This window comes from Acinonyx jubatus, chromosome A2 (genome assembly GCF_027475565.1).
Source record: "Acinonyx jubatus isolate Ajub_Pintada_27869175 chromosome A2, VMU_Ajub_asm_v1.0, whole genome shotgun sequence".
NCBI classification, from domain to species: domain Eukaryota; kingdom Metazoa; phylum Chordata; class Mammalia; order Carnivora; family Felidae; genus Acinonyx; species Acinonyx jubatus.
Genome location: NC_069383.1, coordinates 60,746,542 through 60,768,117, shown reverse-complemented (window position 1 = coordinate 60,768,117; position 21,576 = coordinate 60,746,542). Strand labels below are relative to the sequence as shown.

The 21,576-nt window shown below is 34.1% G+C and overlaps 1 protein-coding gene across 13 annotated transcripts in view; it reads right to left on the bottom strand.

The window, feature by feature from the left end:
- The window catches only part of DGKB (diacylglycerol kinase beta), a 788,048-nt gene that overhangs the window by 428,085 nt on the left and 338,387 nt on the right, over positions 1-21,576 (bottom strand). For all 13 annotated transcript variants that reach the window (XM_053218395.1, XM_053218393.1, XM_053218397.1 and 10 more), the window contains 2 exons: positions 19,096-19,169; positions 15,439-15,513 (listed from right to left, as the gene is read on the bottom strand). In XM_053218395.1, the coding sequence (XP_053074370.1) occupies positions 15,439-15,513; positions 19,096-19,169 (149 nt within the window). The remainder of the gene's footprint in view (positions 1-15,438; positions 15,514-19,095; positions 19,170-21,576) is intronic.

Sequence of the window (21,576 nt, the reverse complement as noted above, 5' to 3'; positions counted from 1 at the left end):
AAGAAGATTGAGGAAGTTTTAATAGTTACCTGACAATAGTATTTAATACACACACAAGGAAAACTTTTTTTAAAAAGAGAAAAGAAAAGCTATAGTATGGATTCCATAATCTTGGAAAATATATGTGTATAGCTATTAAACAATGCATATATTATAAAATTATATTCTTTGATATTTACAAGAAATCAGTATGAGATTCATAAATATTGGCAGCATAATAATGCAGGATGAGTTCTCATTAGTACACACTATTCACATTTCTTAGCATTAAAGAAACACAAGGTTGAAGGATCCAAAATGACTTTGTTATATGTCCTCAACTCTTCCTTTTCCTCTTCTTTGCTCAGAAAAAATGTATCAAGAGCTTGCCCTAAGAAAGGTCTGCATTTTGATTTAGGCATTTTGAGCCAGAAACAAGCATACTTATCTCTTATTATTTAGCTCAATTCATAGTCATACCTTCAGGTACACAGTTAAATATTACTCTATGGTTATAAGATTAAATGGCTTCACAATTGCCTCACTAAAATCAGATTGAATCTTCTGAATTGTGATGTTGCTATTGTTTTTGAAACGATATTGCTAGTCTAGAAAAATAATGTTTGATATCTTCCACTTCATTTCCTAATACCCAGACCGCATCTATACATACCTTGGTATCACTGGATACTATTATTGCTGCCACAGTCACATTGGAAAACCTATGCATGAAGCAATTATGTTCCCCAAAGTCTCCTCTCTACTGTATATTGCCAATTCACAAAATATATTCCACGGCACCTGGGTGGCTCAGTCGGTTCAGCATCCGACTTTTGCTCAGGTCATGATCTCACGGTTTGTGAGTTCAAGCCCCCATTGTGCTCTGCTGACAGCTGGGATCCTGGAGCCTGCTTCGGGTTCTGTGTCTCCTTCTCTCTCTGCCCCTCCCCTACTCATGGTCTGTCTCACTCTGTCTCTCAAAAATAAATAAACGTTAAAAATTTTTGTCTACAAAATACATTCTTATATAGTGTCCTTTTCTGTGGATCTTGATAATGTCAGCTTCAAAGTGATTACTCATCAACTGTAATATGCCTCCCCCATCATTTCAGCTTAAAGTAAAACTACTTATAACCATGTCCTCCCATCTCATATCTTACGTATTCTCTTTTACTAAGAAAATATAAAGGTTAGGTAAACTAGCAAATGCACCGGTTTTAACAAATTTGGCCAGTCTTTCAAGGATACTGTACGAAAGATGGATTTATACTGTTTTGCCAAGAGGGCATTTCATGTAGATAAGTGGGATAGTCATACAAAATGTAACTTGAACTCCTCATGATGAACCCAGTATAAATGCTGTTACCACCACAGCCAGAAATAACTTCCAGAGTATTTGAGAAAACATGTATCCCAATGAACCATTAATAACTGAAACATTAATTTTATTATCTCTGGAAAAATCAAAAACATATTTTATGCATATGTATTTTACAAGAGAAGGAGAGAAAGAGTACAGGAGAAAGGCAGTGAGAAATGACAGAGATAATGAGAGACAGAAAATGAGAGAATATTTTTCCTGGGAAACCTCTGTTATCTTATTAAATAACCTTAATGTTCTTCCTCACATAAAATGAGTTAGAGAGGATAAATCAGTAAACAATCGGCTCTGTAATGTGGTCCAAACATTCGGTTCCTTTTTCACTAATGGACATAATTCTTGGAAAATTAGTGTGTTAAAAATATCAAACTCTCTCACATCATTTTTCAATGAATAAAAACAAATAGTTAGCTAAAATAGCTTTGGCCTTTTACTGAAACTATTCATGATTTCATTTGTATAATAAAATACTTCTATAAAGATCTTACTTTAAAATATACTTATTCTGGTATGTAGAAAATAGCAACTGATTTAGGATTTCTTAAATATATATAAACATAAATTAGTATTTAAGGACCAAGTAGCTGAGGAACATAAAACAACCTTTTTTTTTTTAGACTTTTTTTTAGACATTTCCTCTCATCTCTACATGTTAAGAGTTTTCTGCATTAGAATGGGAGGTAGGTGATTTGACTCAGTATTTATCTAACTATATTTAGTACTGTAAATATGCAATGAACCTTATGGCCAGGTACGTGTGTCTTCATCCCTCAAAATCCTAATGTGTATTTGTGTGTGTGTGTGTGTGTGTGTGTGTGTGTGCATGTTTCAATACATATATACATAAATATATACACACACACAGTTTGCCTACGAACATATATGCATATGTTTGAAAATGTAATTTAAATATTTCTTCTAAGTTTATAATTATATGACTACAACATGAGTAGAAAAGACTGAAAATTTTGAAGTGAAGAATGAAGAGAAAAATATGATGAAGAGTTTTAATTTAGCCAGAAATCACACATATTTCCTGATCGTTCAAAGAAGTTAACTTGGAAGAATCCATTCCTAATACTTCCAGTTGGAAAGCACAAAGGTATCATCTGTGGTCCAAAGGACATTATCTAAAATTAACTCCTAAAATGTAACACCAAAAATGATTAGGTTGCTTAGGTCTTTTTGGCAAATCTACTCAAATCCATTTTGTCATTTTAATGCTTTTATTAGTAGTAATTAGAATGAGTTTTTTATATGCATTAGATCATTCCACCAAGTTAATTTTAGAATGTGAAGTAAGAAGGTATTGTGAATTATGAAATACATCTGAACTTCTATGGAGGAAAAAAATACTTTGACAGGGATCAAATACAAAAGAATAGTTATAAATGTCTAAGAGAGTTACGTTTAATAGAATATTTATACACTGAGAAAAGTAACTTTTATGAATGACACAGCACCTGCATTGATCCCTTTATTTAATATGCATTTATTAACTACAACTCTGTGCCAGGAACTGAGTTAGATTCCAGAGACCGAAAAGCAAGATAGAGTCCTTGCCTCCAGTATCTGACTGGTTTCGTTGAGAAAGCAGACAAAATAACACACAGTTCAGGTCACAGTAGAAAGTTCTCTGGGAGCAGTTGATGCAGTTTAAATTGAGGACTATATCAAGGTAAGTTAATTCTCTGATGAACTGGGAACAGGATGTGAGCGAAGGATTAATATATAAGAAGAAGGGTGAATAAAGGATACCAGGAAAGTGATTAGATCAGAAATTCTGGACAGTGTGAAATAATGCATTGTCAGAAGAGAAGGGACAGTGCTATTTATCATATTATGGAATAGAAGTCAGTGAGCAAGGTTGAGAAAGGGGAAAAAATAGTTTCATACTAGACATGCAAAATTTGAGACATCTACAGGATACTAACCTGGAAATGTTGTCTAGAAGTTGTACAAATCTATATGGGACTGCAGAAAGAAATCTGAGATGGAAGGTAATATTCAGAAACAATCCAAATATATTTTGATGATCAAAATCAAGAAAGTAAGTAAGAAGAGGGAACATACAATAAAGGTTAAAAGGGTCGTGATGGAATACAGCAGACAAAGATTTTCTCTTTTTTGGGATTAAAACCTTGAGCAAATTATTTAAACCGTCTGATCATGAGCTTCCTTATCTGTAAATGGAGAAAATGCCCAAGTGATAAGTTTGTTGTATTTTGACCTACCTATTCCTGACCTATGCCCAACAAATCACCATTATTTTATTATTATAAAGTTAAGGAAGCATATATGCATGAAACAGAGTTCTGAATATGAAATTCTAGGAAGATATAATTTTCAAGGGATGAACCAGGAAGGATGTATCCAGTTACATAAGAAGCAGCAACCGTAGAGATTGGATACAATTATTTCCTAATATCCAAGGGAGAGGAGACTTTTAAAAATAAACAGGGCTTTATTTAACATCTAGAAGTTTATTATTGACAATAGCAGTTTCCATAGAGAGTCTCCCACTACACTGAAGAGGAAATGGAAAAGTGGAAAAATAGTTCACACAGGCATTGCTTAATCATTTAAAGTTCTGCCAAAATATGAAGCCAAAATATTAATAACTTCCTTTATAACACACACAAGAAAACGTGGAACTGTACATGAACATTAATATGGAAAAATCATTTGATCTAAATGAAAAGTCATGCTTCAAAGAGTGATAGGCAAAGAGATTTTCTGTAGTTTAAATGGTTGTTTTGAGAAGATAATTAGCTATTAATTTTGAAGCAGATACTGATGCTTCTACAGTGTATTTGTGCTTACAGTTTAAATATGGTCAATGATATCACTAGAGCTCCCATTGTCGATGGTATATATTGGTAAGTATTCCATAAAAATTATGTATTCATAATCAATTATTTCTGAGAAAATAGGAACACAGACCTGAATTTTTCATTTAATATTTGTATTGATTTTTTAGCTACTTTTTGTTTAAAAGTTTTATTGCAAAATAAGAAAACTATTACAAACAAATATTTATAAACTATATGTTTATATTTTTAACATTTATTCATTTTTGAGAGACACAGAGAGACAGGGCATGAGCATGGGAGGGACAGAGAGAGAGGGAGACACAGAATCTGAAGCAGACTCCAAACTCTGAGCTAACAGCACAGAGCTTGACCCAGGGCTTGAACCCATGAAATGGGAGATCATGACCTCAGCCAAAGCCTGACACTTAACTGACTGAACCACCCAGGTGCCCCCAAACTACATATTTAGTTAAAGAAAATACTGAAGAAGAGTATTCAAACTATTCACTAAAATTCTTGGCAGGGCTGCTCAACTTCTCTCCTTCACATTTATTTAATACACATCTAACCAATGATTTCCCCCAATTTCCACTGACATTGCTGATTGGTACATTTCTTCTCCTTTGCATCTCACAAGGGGATAGGAGGCAGTGGCCAAGGCATAAGGGGCTGGTAGACCAGTTAGCCAACAGGGTGTTTACTGAACATTTAATTTTATTTTTGAACTCACTGCATACTGTACTTCAGAAGAAATTGTTGCTTGTCTTTGTGTGTGGGAAAGACCAGGAAAAGAGAGGGTTTTTTTTTTTCTGGTAATGTTTCAGACGTAATGATTACATACTGAAGCGTGAACACCATTCACTGGACAGGTATGTATCTTTTACCCTACTAGAGGAAAACATGGCAGAGACTGGATATACAGTAGAGCTCCCAAACTCATCATCATCAGAGTTTACTATAATGTACTGATTAATGATAATATTTAAATTAAAAATGCAAAATTCCTGGGCAAATACTAAATTGGGATGGATGCTGGAAAACCAGGAATAGACCAGAAGAGTCCTGGGTAAATCTAATTATTATACTCACTATAACTGTAGGACTGTATGTGATTTGGCCCCTCAGTAACATTTTCCTATGCTATTTCTATCCTTTCTGGTTCAGCCACCATGGCCATCTTGCTAATCTCCCCCAAGCATGTCAATACTGTCCCATCCTGATGCTCTTCTCCTTGGTCCTCCCTCTACTTTAAATGATCTTCTATGAGATGGCCAAATGGCTTGCTCCCTCATCTCCTTCATGTCTATACTCGGTGACTTCTTCCCTGCACAGCTTATATAAAAGAACAGACCACTCACTACCCATGTATATTCTCTTTACTTTCTCTGCTGACGTAATGTATATTTTGTTAGTTTAACTTGTCTTCCTCCACTGAAACATAAAGCCATGTGAGCAGAAACTGTTATCTCTTTGTTCAAACTGGACTGGCACTTCTAAGACTTGTTCCTCACATCTGTTAGCCATTTAATAAATATATACTGATTCAATTTATGTCACTATCATTGTTGTGATTATTGAGCTATGTTTTACTTTTTACTTAGCTGTTGCATCGTTATTCTATTTTTGGTATGGATTAAATTGCCCACTGTTATTCCTTTTAATTAAATTATAGGACTAAGCTATATGATCATCACTCTTAAAAGATTCTGACATAAATATCTACTAAGAGTTATCTCATTTTCACTCATTAGTAGGGACGTGTCCTTTAACTGCCTGGGGTGGATGGGAAAAGTTGTACCAGAAAAGACACTGGGCAGGTTAGCAAATTGTGAATACTCAAATAAACTAGTTTGGTAATTATTAGAAACTTTTCTTTCATGGGATAAAATAAAAAACAGGTTAAGGCATATAGATAAATGAATTGGTTATTTCTAACAGCCAATTCATGTGAAACTGTTCTTTTTAGAGTGTTCAAGGAATTTAGAATCACATGGGTCTCTAGTATAACTGCTATTCAGGCAACGAGTATTGCTTTCTTTGTGAGATGAATAACAAAAGTTCAGTATTTTCAACATCTTTCAAGTCATAATTCATTTGCTGATATATGTGGAAAGTGACTATAAAGTTGTAATACCCCAAATTGGGGAGTTCTTCTTTAAGGCAGGTGATTATATGACTTTGTTAATTGTAGGAGCACATTGTTTTGTTACCTTTACTACCCATAGATTTTTAATATAAAAAAATATAAAAACCTTTACTACCCATAGATTTTTAATAACAAATCAACTTCAAACTCATTTACTCTAGTGATAAAGACAGCATTAAGCTCACACATTTAATTGATGGGTTGTAGCTCACAAAATCATCATAAAATAGGATTAATCATAAGGACTGGAAGGGTGAGAGAAGGGCTTTATTTTTACTTTGCCAACAATTTTTTACAACCAGCAACATTATTTTTCTGGATATTTCCAGTAGAGTTGGATTGAATTTTTATGATCTTTTCCTCAGCCTTCTGAGGATTTTTGTTTAGCTCCCTGACACAACAAGATTTCATAACAAGAGACATATGTAGTAGGTCATCGGTTCTGATTCAAGATGGATTTTATTTACATAAAATATGGTAGAAATTTTGTTATATAAAGTTATATCTTAAATTACGAAAGTAGTAAATACAATTCGTGGAATCTGTTAATCTTTCCTACGTTACACATTTATTGTAATAGGAAAATATATTAAAATTTTTCACTATGCAAGTATGCATACTTGGAATATGAGAATCTATAGACTGTTAACTTTTACTTTTAATATTGTATATGTTTTGCATTTAGTTCAGGTAGGTGAAACCAAACATTTCTATATATAGCACCTTTCATAAAAAATCATTATACCTAATTATTCTAACAATCTGGAAAATAATTTACATGATTTTAAAAGATTTATCTTCTATTTTATTTCATTTCAATAAATACTTGATTTTTTTTCCCAGAATATTTTAGGGATGATATGAGACTAAAATAAACCATTTGTACTTTCACAAAGCTTTAGAGTTAGAAAGGAAAAACCCATGTCACAAGTACACAAAAACTTGATATTGACTTTATATAGGCCACATTAGCATACGCAGTTGTTGTAACAGCTCAAAATGAGCATATTCATTTCAGTGTTGTGAAGGAAAAAAACACCTCCTCATTCTCTGACCAGAAAGCAATATATATAGTGTATATTTCATCTTTTCCAACTAGTTTACACCTGCAAATAATGTATTCAATCAGATAACAACATGCATTATCAGGAAGAAACCATTTTTATGACATAGATACTAATTTTAGAGACCACTAATAGAATAGAATCAGAGAGAATTTATATAAGGAGATTTAATGGAAACAAACAAACAAATATCCACTTCTGTCTTGAAAACAATTTAAGATAAAAAGGGAAATGACCAAAGAGTTTGATATTTACTAAATAACTCACACTAAGGATTAGCAGAGCTCCAATACATCAAGAAAAGTTTCTACTCTATAAACGAAGTTTTAGAAAAGAAAAAATAAATAAAGATAGGATGAGAGAAGAGATGCATACATAAAGATTTTACAGACTGGTGTGGTAAGGAGGAAAAAATGGGGAAGAAAGGGAATTAAAAGAATGAATAACTGCAAGCTCATGGTGGCAGACAAAATAAATTTATTTTAAGTACCTCTATGATACCAGTTGGAAAGTAATGCACCAAAAACAAAGTTGAGAATAAATCACAAGGAATATTAGATTAGTAGAGAGACCTTACAGAATGGAACAGTTCCCAACGTAAAACAGTGAAAGGGAACCACTGCAAAAGCAGCTCTGGTAACAAAGCCATGATCAGGGATAGCACAGCTAGAAATAGGAGGGGCAGAAGTTACAACAAGTGAGCAGGTCAGTCATAGCCTGCTCAGCGTCCCCATCAAGAGCAGTTACCAGTGGCATTTGCCTCCAGGATAATAACAGAGAAACAGTTCTTCCATAGAAGTACTGGTCTGCCACTGGGGACACAGTGCAGGCATTGGTATAGAAACAGAGTGTTCCCAAAGGTGATCCAAAAGAAACTAGAAATTCAATGCAATTTCATTCAAACCTTTTTATTTTATTTTATTTTTTAAAAAATTTTTAAATGTTTATTTATTTTTGAGAGAGAGAGAGAGAGAGAGCAGAAGAGGGGCAGAGAGAGAGAGGGAGCCACAGAATCCAAAGCAGGCTCCAGGCTCTGAGCTGTCAGCACAGAGCCCGACACAGGGCTTGAACCCTTGAACCATGAGATCATGACCTGGGCCAAAGTCAGATGCTTAACTGACTGAGCCACTCAGGTGCCCTTATTTTTATTTATTTATTTTTTTTACTTGAGGCAATAACAAACTAGGAAGAGTAAATGTCACTAAATTTTGAGAGAATATTTAGGGAGATAGAGTATATAAAATGTTCTATCCTTAGCATCAAAAGACCAACAAAGCAAAGCAAAGGGCAGCAATACTCTAACATATATATTATTTCCTCATATATGAAATTATGTCAAAGCAGTGGTGAAAGAGTTGGCCTAATGAACAGCTTTTGTTGAGACAATTACATTTCATTTTGAGGTGGAAAATGTGCTCCATGTCTATATAATCCATGTCTTTCAATGCATTTCTAAGAGAAAATTCAATCTTTAAAGATTAAAGGTCAGAACCTTAAACAAAATGTAAAAGTAATAAAAGAAGATATACAGGAACATTTCATAATCTCGACTTGAGGAAAGAGTTTTCTAAAGCTTATAAAATAGAGACATCGTTCTGCATAGAATTAGTAGATAAAATTTTGAATATTTATATGGACAAAAAAGAAGAAAATAAAAAATTGAAAGCACACAGAGCAAACTAGAAGAAAGCATCTGCAACACATATAAAATGATGGTGTTAATATTTATGCAATGAGATCTTAAAATGAACATAAAAAAGACAAATAAATCAAAAGGAAAATGGGCAAATAAAAGAGCATATGCTTTACACAAGAAATATAACACTTTGGTATACATAAGAAAAAAAAAACTTGTTTGGAGCATCTGTTCTTTTGGCCTTATTCGATTATGGGGAAACATACTGCTGGGAATGGTTTTGGTACATACACCAAACAAGGAAACCAACTGTATTGAATCAAACAATAGGCATGTGACCAAAGCCAGGCCAATGAGACGGTTTTTCTCTGAAATTTGAACTTGAACTTTGATCTAAAGAGATAATTATGGGTTACTGATTCATCCATATGCGACAACCTGCAAACATGGTAATGCACAAGGCTTATTACTAAGAATGTACTACTATTATAATTCAATTGGGAAATTACCCCAATTGTGCCATATCAGTCTGGACTATAATACCTATTATACAGTAACTGATCTATTTATTCAGTGATTCTCCATGCTGCCTGCAAAGAATCAACTGGGGAGATTTTAAGAGATTCAAATGCTTGATATCACTCCCAGATAATCAGAATCTGCCTAAACTCTGCACCACTCTAAAGGAGTGTCCCATATTTGTGTCCTCATAGGGATTCTGTTTAAGTGGGCTCCAGGCTGGGTGTGGATCCCAACATGGGGCTTGAACTCACAACCCTGAGATCAAAACATGAGCTGAGATCAAGAGTTGGACAGTTAACCAACTCAGCCACCCAGGCACTGCCTCAACCCCACCCCCACCCCCCCACCTTCAGAGGCATTTTTTTAATTCTCATTCTTTAAGGATAAAAGAAACTGGTTTGCCAGGGCCTCTCCATGATATATCAGAAGTAACATGAAGTAGACTCCTGTGGAAGGGGGAATAATCTGGCAACAGAAAAGAATGCCAGCTGACCAGAGGGCAGTATTTTAAACAATAAAATTTGGTGTCTACCTTTTCTGGACAGAATGTTGACCAAAGTTTATGAAATACAACAATTCAACAGCACTGCTAAGATGTCTTACATGATAAAGGACTTGGAAAGGATAATAATGGAGAATTAGTGATGCAAGAAAACTTATATAAGTGAACTTCTCAGAATGAACCCCTAGTTGGGACTTTAAATGACCCAAAGGAATCTTAGTTATTCCCAATGAGTATGCGGAAAAAGATTCATGTTCATGTTGGTAGGAGTGGAGGTGATGGAAGAGATAAACAACATTAATTTATCTTAAACAAGAAGGGTAGTTAGACTCAGGAGTGCTAAGTTGTCATCAAAGAAACCGATGAGTGAATTCCAATGTGTTGATTTACTTCAATGGACTCAAACTACCTAGGAGTAGCCTAAATTCATCTGACTCCTTCCATAATGGCACTGCAGCCTTTTGCCTCACTGCACTAGACATTTATTCTAGCAACTGGATTTACTTTTCCTTCCCATTATGTTTCTGTCAATGGTTATAGCAATTGAGTTACTGAATGCCTCACACACTACCATAGTGTGTCACATACTGCTATCTCCTCTCAAAAAATTCCTTTCACAGAGAAAGAGGAAAGACTGTAGGCTGATGCTCCTAAGACTTGAAATCCTTATCTTGTGTTTTATTGGGCAGAAGCAGTTGGTCAACAGAACACTGAAATATCCTACTAAAGACTCAGTCACTGAATCAGTGGGGACACTTAAATGGTGTACTAGAAACCGATGTAGCACAAGGTCTAAACTATATGACAATGCTTACTCATGTTGCAAAAAAAAATACATGGTCTGGGGCCAAAGGGTGATTAAACTTAAGTGATTAAACTTACGTGATTAAACTTACAATTATATTTAAGACTCACTGTGATGGTTAATTTTATGGTCAACTTGGTTGGGCCATGGGGTACCCAGATAGTTCATCAAACATAATTCTGGATGTTTCTGTGAGAGAGTTTTAGATGAGCTTAATACTTAAACTGTAGACTGTGTAAAGGAGATTGCCCTCCATAAGGTGGGTGGGCCTCATCCAATTAAGTAAAGGTCAAATTAGAATAAAAGGCAGAATAAAAGAGAGAACTCACCAGCCTGGTGGCCTTCAACCTAGGACATTGGCTCTTCCTGGTTCTAAAGCAGCTTGCCAGCCTTTAGATTCAGACTGAAACATCAACTCTAGATTTTGTACTTGTCAGTCTCCCATGGCAGGTAAGCCAATTCCTTATAATAAATCTCTCTATATATAACCTATTGGTTCTGTCTCTGAAGAACACTGACTCGTACCATACACTTTAAAAATTTTGCTTGCCATACCCTTGGTTTTGAACTATCATCATGTAGATGTTTTAACACCTCAGCAAAGAATGCTGCCATATGAGACAATACAGTTTTCAGTGAATTAGAAGCTAAGATTGACACCTGAACATTTTGAGGCTTTTCACACCACTAGACAAACAAGCAAAAACAAAACAAAACAAAAAACAAACAAACAAACAAACAAACAAAAAAGATATGGTGTCAACTGATGTAGTTGACTGATTCTCAAGGAGAAATAGGTTTGTGGCTGTACAATGGGTATAGAGACTACTAATAAGATCTCTCCCCTATCACTGGTTTGTCATGAAAGGCCAGGTTACATATAATAACAAATAACCCAAAATCTTACAGACATCACCTTACAGGGGCTTATTTATCCTCCACTGAATGGGGGTCATGAGTAAGGTGATGTGTGTGTGTCTCCCTCTTTTCTTTCTCCCTCTCTTTACTCCGTGATACAAGCTAACAAAAGAGCCAATATCTAGAATACTGCTGGTTGCTCCGGCAAAGGAAAAGAAAGCATGGAATATCTACTTTCTGCCCACAGTTTATTGTGAGAGACCCATATGGACATTCTAAATAGCAAGGGAAAAGGAAGTACACTAAAATCAATGCCTGGGAAGAAACCTGGAAATATTTGATAGCTAACACAAATACTGTCATATACCACCATGTCTTTCAGTAAGGGTCAATGAAAGACTAATTCAGTCCTATAGAAACAATACTACCAATGTCTCAGAACTATAAGGGAAAAACAGATAACTGCACTGGGTAAAAACATATAGGCAGGAGAAATGTTTTAAGTTTCAACTACAACTTGCAACCAGTTGCAAAACCAGGGACAGAGACTTTACATGTGTCCCATTCCTTTTATTATTAAAAGCATCATTCCATTAAATTCATATTAGACATTTTAACTTTCCCCTTACATTTTTGTATGTTAAGTGCAAATGTAGAGAAAGAGAGGAGAAAATAGTCATCTCCACAGATGTTTCCAGCAAACCAGGATGGAGAGTGGGATATATGAGACTCTGCATTGTCTACATTTTAGGAGAAGTGTGTTTTCAGTTGTATATTTAGTAACAGCAATATACTGAATGGTATAATTTTGTTTTTCAATAAATATGTTCACAAAAGAAGGGATATTGGACAACCCAATGACTGGATTGTGCTGAACACCTACTGCTTATTCCCTCTGAGAATTCACCTGTCATCCTCAGGTTATAGGATCCTCATGTATCTTTGAGGGAATAAGCCATTTAGATAGAACCTTGACAGGGCTGTGAGTCAAGATGGCCCATCCTAAACAAGTCAAGGCTGTGCCTTGGGAAACAAGAGAAACCAATAAATATAATTCTCCATGGTATATGAATCTTGAGCAGAGATATAAGAATACCAAAAGCAACTGGAACCAATTCCTCTCAGCAATAATTCCCACGGACTTTGTCCTTTATCCATGCTTCTCCGTGCCCTCAAATTGTCCTGATCCCTATCTTTAACAAAACAGAGTTCTTTTATTTTTCAATTAATTCTAGGAGTAACTTCATTCTGTTGTTCATAGAAAAGCAATCTGATTAATGCCATGTCCAACTTTGTAATTGATCAAAGGCATGCAAATAAAAATTACACAAATATATTTTCACCTGTCACATTGGGCAAAAATAGAAATTACTGAAGATAGTCAATTTAAAGAACATGGTGGGAAATAAGCCTTATATACTACTTCTGGGATTATCATTCAATACAAGCTTTTTGTATAGAACCTTGGCAGAACCTTACACAATTAAAATGGAAAATATTCTCAACAAAGCAATTCTACCTATTATCAACCTATTCTATGAAAATATTTGAATATGCTTTCAAAAACATAAATAAACTGATGTTAACCTAACATATTTGGTGATAATGTTAACATATTTGGTAATAAACATATTTGGTAATAATGTCAACTTAACCTATTTGGTAATAAAAGCACAGACAATCTGAATGTTTATCAATAATGGGATGAACAAAACTATGGAATACTGTACATCTCTTCAAAATAATGAAACTGATCAATATCTGTTCACCTTAAACAACATCCATCGTATGCTTTTGAGTAAAAAATAAGCAAGCTGCAGAGCAATAAAAGACCTATATTCAAGTTACATAAAAAAATCTATTCATCTATACAACATATATGTGTATGAATACATTATATATATGAATATATTATATGTAAATACATCACATATATACATTAGGTTTTATGTTCCCGTAAGAAGTTTTGGGAGGATACACACAATTTGAAGTGGTAATATGTGAGGAGTATTAGTGCTTGAAGTGGGGCCGTTAACATATTTTCTAAGTAATATTTATTGAGTGTAGATTTTCAGAAGTACACACATTATTTTTTATTTTTTCAATATATTAAAATAGAGTGCAGGATAATATGATGGCTAAAATTGAAAGAGTGAAAGGAAACATGTTGTACATGTTTAAAGTGGAATAGGAAAAAATGAAATGAGGAAACAAGGCTAAAATCATTATTATTGCAGTACATTGATATGGAGCTACAAACATGTAATTATTAACTAATTACTGTAAATAGTACTGATAATAAATAACATTAGTTGAGGATATATGTAGTAAGCCTAGTCTTATATGCTTCATAAGCATCATCCCATTTCACTGTATAATTATTCTATGAGGCAGGTACTCATTTTAGAGAAAAAGGCAAGGAAGACAGAGGTTTGTAATTAGCAGTCAGTGGGCATTGCATTTAATTATGAAATACGGGAAAATCCTGGACTTACTGATCTAGATAGAACTAAAGAGGCCCTGGAATGGCTAAATTTTTGAATACATCACTGCTTAATCTTGCAGAATAAGAGCTACTGCTTCAAAATTTAGAGAATATTGAAGAACGAGAAAAAGAGCCACCCTGACTAAGCTTCCTTGTTAATAGCAAGACTTTACTTTGCTTCGCTTTCTTTCGATTGGGACTTCCTGTATGTGGCTCAGGCAGCCAAAAATCTGATCATGATATTTTAGATCCTGGAGTCTGGATCTTGACAAAGACACTGTTCTGAACTAAATGCTTATGATGATCCTGCCTTTGACAGCAAGGAGGTTCTACAGATCACTGCTCAGCTGGCATTGGACAACAGGTAGCAGGGAGTGGAAGAAAGAGATGAATATATTAAGGGTGCCTGTGCTAAATAGCTGTGTATTATTTACCTTTATTTAACATAAGACACAACGGTATACATTTTCTTCTGAGCATTTAAAACCATCCAATTTCAATATTTGGTTTCTGGTTTCCGAGGAAAACCTGGAAGACTTATTCCAATCACACTGATGTATTTTTATTGTTGTTGTTCTTGTTTTTTTCAAAAGAAGCTCATGTAAGCGTTATAAAGCCTCTTACCACCTCATCTGGTCTAAGGTTTACTCTCATGTTGGGAGAGAAAACAGGTCAGTGGAAGTGACTAGTAAACTAGGCCAAATTAATGATGAGTGACTTCAGTGCATCAAAAGCATATGGCTCTGTTGGAAAAAATAAATGTATTTTACTACCCCTTACCTATGAATAAAGTATCTTGGAAAAGAGTGATAGTCACTAGATTTTGCAAGTAGTAAAGGAAACAATCATGTTATGATTTCTATTCTTTGTGAGCTAGCTTCTTTATGGTAGATCTCCATTCGCTATGTAACAAGGAAAGGAAGAGGCAGTAGTTCTTCAGACAGATGGTCTGGATATTTAGGCAGCCAGCAAGCGAGTGTATGTGATTAGCGGTGATAGTAACAGTACTCCACGGTACTTAAAAGGGAAAAATATGTGCTGGAAACAGACTATTTTGAAAAATAGCATCTGCACTGCTTACTGTTATAGAGTTGATATTCAATGTTGTTGTTGTTTTTCTTTTTTTTTTTTTGGTATACTAATCTGGCTGTGTATTCAAATAACACTGTCTCTAGGTACATCAGGCTGCTTGATGTATTAATTACTATTAAACGAGTTAACGTTAACAATATTTTCCTTGGACTTACCCTGGCATCGGTCCGTTTCCAGAAAGACTGTAAACCTGACGAGGATTTAGTAGATACTGGAATTTTCTGTAAATTCTATAAAAATGAAAATATGGGAAAAAAAAGAAATTGAGTGACACTCCCCAATGTTTAAATAGTTATATAGATGGTTGTAACTAAATATATTTGAAAAATTTTACATTAATAATATTAGACATACAGTTTTTTATAAGAACTTAGGGTTCTTTGAAAAGAGGCTTAGTAGCCAATATACAAGTAATATAGTTTATAATAGAAAGAATGATATTTGCATTCTAAATATGCATATACATTTAGAATATTCTCCATCCTGCTTTTGAATATTATTTGGTTAATTAGAGTTCAAATATATTTTTTAAGAATATCAGAATAAAATTACTAACATACCTTCTCCTAATGGAGCCCTATGAAATTTACAGGTTATTGGGCCAAGCTAATCAATATGAAAACTATCCCACATATAAAATGGGACTGGGCATGCTGTATGTATATGTAATCAAAGAATGTGACCTCATCTGCTTAATTATGCCACATTAAGAATCATCTTGATCAGTCAGCTCACACAATTGCTAAACTGTTTCAACAAGCACATTTTTTTTTGTTTATTTTTTAAATGTTTATTTACTTTTGAGAGACAGAGGGTGAGTGGTGGAGGACTAGAGAGAGAGGGAGACACAAAATCTGAAGCTGGCTCCAGGCTTCGAGCTGTCAGCACAGAGCCCAGTGTAGGGCTCAAACTCACAAACTGCAAGTTCATGAACTGAGCCAAAGTCAGACGCTCAACCTACTGAGCCACCCGGATGCCCCTCAACAGGCACATATTAAATAATTTTTTTCTAAAAGAAATCAATCATCGTACAACAAATGCAGTACAAATATTTCTAAGTAGATACACATCCCATATTGGCATTCTTAAATGAAATACTGAAATTGAAAGCATATATTTAGTTTTTTAAAGTTAGATTTCACATACATGGGAAAATTTTACCATATATTTTATAAACACATTCATACTATGTTTCCTGATAGAAACTCTTCAAATTCACTGTGTAATATCTGTTATATCACTCCACTCCCAAATCTGCAATAATCTCACATTCTAGATCTTGATTAATTACATGATCTAGTGTCTCAAGAAAGACCTTAAGATTCATTCTTGGTACTGCTGGTACTTCTTTTTCCCCAGCACCTGAACCCAATGAGAGAACAATTTGGCACCTGCTATCAGTAATGTCAATCAAACCTGGTCATTCTCTGTCACTACCTTAGCTCAGGATTGCAAGCTGTCTCACCAGCTCTATAAAATTCTTGCTTATCCAGCCTTCTTACATAGTGCTGGTTAAGTACAGTCATGTTGTTTCCTAGATGAAACGTTTCTGCAAGTGTCAAGTTATTTATGATACAGAATATTTTATTATATTTAAAATAGGTTACGCCTTACCTTTCCCCTCATTTCCCTGAAACTTTAATCTCAGTGATTATCTCCTGGTTCCCTAAAAAACACCACACCCCTTCACAAATCACTCTTTTTTCACCTGGCAAACATCTACTATATCACAAGCAACTCAAAAGCTACTTCCTATCCAAAGAAACTTCTCAGTCTTCAGAGATAGCTATTTCTCCCTTTGAACTTCAACAGCATTTTTATTTTAAACATTTTTAGTTTGTCATTCATCTTGGGGTACTGCAGTTTATCTGTTTGTGCCTGCCTCCTTGCGTGGCTATATCGTGGGTCTTTTATCCCCACTTCCTAGTAGAGTTTGGATTCACTAAGGTTTTGTTGTTTGAATGAATGAATGAATGAATGAATGGTATGTGAACATTTTCACACCTGTTGACTGGTATGGAACATTTTGTGTAAATATATAATTTTGTAACCTTTTGCGAGTTATCTAACATATCAAAGTTAAAAACCAATTGTTTTTAAAGGAAACCCGGAATGGAATATCATTATTTCTGAAAGATGATTCTTCTTCATTCACAAAAATTAGGAGCATTGCAGTATCATCCCTCCTGCCATTAAGTTTAATTTACTTCTGACTTTAGTCTATCTATGTAGTTTTTTTCTTAATGGGATAAGGGGGAGTCAGATACTCACTTAAGGTCATCATGCATGATCCATATTCTCCTAAAATGAAAGGGATGCTTTCCCTTTGAAAATATACCTTTTCTTTCTCTTCATACTTCATTTATCTCTACTTTCCAACATGAATTTAATGCTTACCTAATTCCATATAAAGAGTTTTTTTTTTTTGCAAACATCCTTAATATATAAAGCTGACAGACTGTACGTAGTAAAGGAGAAAATAATTTTAGTTAATTATTTAATTGTGATTTTGTATCTCTAAAAGTGAGGTAACTGTTCTCTTTAATAAAACCATTTTTAATTATTAAGCCACTAGTAATTTAAAATAATTCTATCATGTTTAGCAGAGTAAAAAAATATACAACTACATGTTGATAAAGGAAACAAAACTTTCTAAGCAGAAATAATATTTTGTTGATTGGAAAAATCTTCTTTTCACTAAAATAAAGCTGGAAAGTTAGATGGCAAGAAAAGAAATTATAACATTCCATTTACCATGAAAACAATTCCACTTACCATGAGAATCACAATGCAAATTTCTGTTTTATTATCATAGTGTTTGTATGGATGCTTTCATCTCATTTTTTTGTTGAGATAAGTAAAGACTTCTAGAAATTATAGCAGACGCAACTGCATTTTTGTTTATGACATGCCTTTTTATAAGGACATAAGATTTACTCTTCAATGGGATTTTCAGATATTTATTAATTATTATGATTTAATCATTAATGTATTACAAAAATGAAACTTCTTCATTGTCTGCCAGAATGCTGAGACACCTGATAATGAACCTTATTATAATTCAGATTATAATTCAGATTGTTTTCCTTAAGGATATATGGCATCACGTACTACAAAAACTCACATGTAGAAAATCATTTTAATACAATTTATCTAGAAGCTGAATATAAATTCTGTTCCTCACTACTTAGTGATAATTTACCTGAAGTCACCTTGTTGACCACTTAGAGAACCAATTTTCATTCAACACTATTTATGGAGCCATGTTGTATGCAAAGCTCTTTGTTAAGGGCTAGGGGTGATAGGGTAGAGAGAACTCAGATACCCAAGATTGATAATAAAAATATTTATAAGAAGCCATTATTATATTAATTTGAACTATATAAGAATAAGGAGAGATCATATCGATACACATTGACTCTAGAATTATTTATTTCACATTAAAATTCGCAAACCATAGTGAATAATGCTTTAAAATGTCTTTACACTGTAATTCTATGGGGTACTTGGGTGGCATGGTCCGTTAAGCGTTCGACTTCAGCTCAGGTCATGATCTCACGGTTCGTGGGTTCTAGCCCCGCATCAGGCTCTCTGCTGACAGCTCACAGCCTGGAGAATGCTTCAGATTCTGTGTCTCCCTCTCTCTCTGCCCTTCCCCCGCTCATACTCTGTCCTTCTCTCTCTCAAAAATGAATAAACATTAAAAAAATTAAAAATAGATAAAAGTAAATAAAGTATCTTTACACTCCAATTCTAGTTTATCTTCTACATACATATGACATAGAAAAGGAACCTGATTTTTAAAAACATACCTTTCTCCTTGTTTCCCACCACTTTTGGGGTTCACAAAAACTAGAAGTGGATGAGTACCAGGAACAGGAGTAATCTAGAAGAAATTTGGATAGATGGTCAAATTATTCGCATTATGTATGGAAAGGACCCTTGTAATTTCTATTTCATGAAATACCAATTAGCAATTTTAAGAATATGGCTCTTCAGTTCTGTAATTTGGGTGGAGAGATAGATCTGTTTAACAACTCAATTGAACCCTATGTTTTTACTATATCAAACAGGCATATCCACACCACAGAGACAGGTAGGGTCCAGCTAGGTATAGGGCAGAGAGGAAGGTAGCTATGAAAAAAGAATGGTGATTGAATAGCCATGAGATGAAAACAAAAGGTACAATTTGCAGGACAGTGAGTAAACCAGACAGAATGAAACAGAAGATAGTGGGAGGAAAACGATTAGAAGAAAATAAAGGGATTAAATTATAGACAGCCCTGACTTTATAGATGACAGCTCCTGTAGAGGTTTGTGGCATGTATGGAATCCATCTACCCAATCTCTTGCCAACTAGAATCTCAGTAAGATGATTTGAGGTCTCCTTCAGCCTAACTGCTCCCCTGTACACAATTTTTCCTCAATGTTTTCTTTCCCTGCCTGGGGAGTAGAAGACCAGTGAATCAAGTCTGTTTGCTAGCCAGGAATCCGCAAACTGACTGTGCTCCTGCTATATACTGATACTGATTTCTTGGTTGAACAAGAAAATATTGCCTGTCCTAGTGCAGCTTATATTCTAGTCGAGACATAGACAATAAGCAAACAAATATGTAGTTAGCAGTAAAACATACCATGAAGAGAAATAAATCAAATAAAATGATAGCACTTTATTGGTGTGAAGGGGGTAAAGCTGTTTTTTGATAGGATGGTAAGGAAGAATTCTTGCATTTTGCCTGACTTCAATGTTAATAGGTAGACTGTTAAATGCATGTGTTCCTATTCAACCTACCACTATAAAAATTCTGTCTAAATACAGTTTGACAAAAAATATTTAGTAACAAAATATGCAACTACTGGAGCCCTCTTGATATTAAACTGAAAAGTTCTTGATCAGTTTACTTTCTGAAAGTAGATTCAGGCTATCCTTTATTGCTATGTTTTTTTTTTCTATCTCAGAAAGTATTCTAAGATATGTAATGAGACACTTAAAAAACAACCATTTTACCATATGATATCCTTTCTTCCTTTTTGTTCAAACAACAGAAATTAAAATATTCTTCTAATACACTTTCCTCCAATCTTAAGTGAACTGTAATTTTTCCAGTGATTATAGGCACTGGAAAAATGTTAAAATCTTCACATTAGTTACAGAAGGCTGAGTATAATATTCTTAATTCTTCTACTCTTACTCAACTTGTCACTTTCATCTATTGTATCTGTCTCTGTTTTGCTTTCCTCTGTAAAGAGGACAAGGGTTCCTTGTTCCTGGTTTGGTTGTAATCTAGGTAGGAGATAAGACATATAAAGTGGATTTGTAGTAACTTTCCTGTAGCAAATGTGTTCAATCAATTAACATATAGACAGTGCCTCCTAGGTTGCCGTGTGTGCCCTTCTCCCCTCATTTAAAAGCTAGAATAAAGAAACTACACAAACACAACTTTATCTAAAGACATATTCAATTTCCTTTATTTTTTATCCTATTAGAGAATTAGAAAGAACTCCTGAAGTTTGCACATTCAAAAAAAGTAATGGTAACAGATGTGGATTTTTATTTTTGCGCCTAATTTGAATTGTTACTCCTTATTTTTAAATAAGGGTGAGAATCTCAAGGTAAATAAAGGTTTTCAAGCACAACATTAAGTCTGAACCCAAACACTCATTAAGATGATCTTCTCCAAACTCAACATTCAGCTTACAGTTCTATTAAAATAAATTAGATTATATTAAATTCACACTGGGTCAAATATTTACAATGTATTTTTAAATATTTTTGAATGCCTTTCAGAAATACATGTATAATGGAACATTTAAAGGCATCATAACCATCTATCAAATAAAGGTTAGTAGCAAGCTATAGGACAACTGTGTTCTAAGGTGCACATTATTACCATCAAATAAATATCCCACTAGAATACAGTCTATAGGATCTCACAATACAAAAAAAAATGTAGATGTTATTTTTAGAGGTGGGTAAATGGATAAATAGGTCAAATGGATTAGAAAATAGAAGATAATTGAGATAAAGAACAAATTTAGAAGAATGGGGATGCTCTGTAAGCACAAAAGTCAAATATGCCAAATGGAAATACAGGAAGAATAAAATCACTTAGCAGTCTTTTCCTCGTATATATTCGTATCACAAAGTAGGCTTATGAAATAAGACTAAATACAAATAAAATACTGAAAACTTGAGATACCTATTTATCAGTTACCTGGCACTGTGGAACACGGCTTCTTTTTTTTTTTTTTTTTTAACATTTATTTATTTTTGAGACAGAGAGAGACAGAGC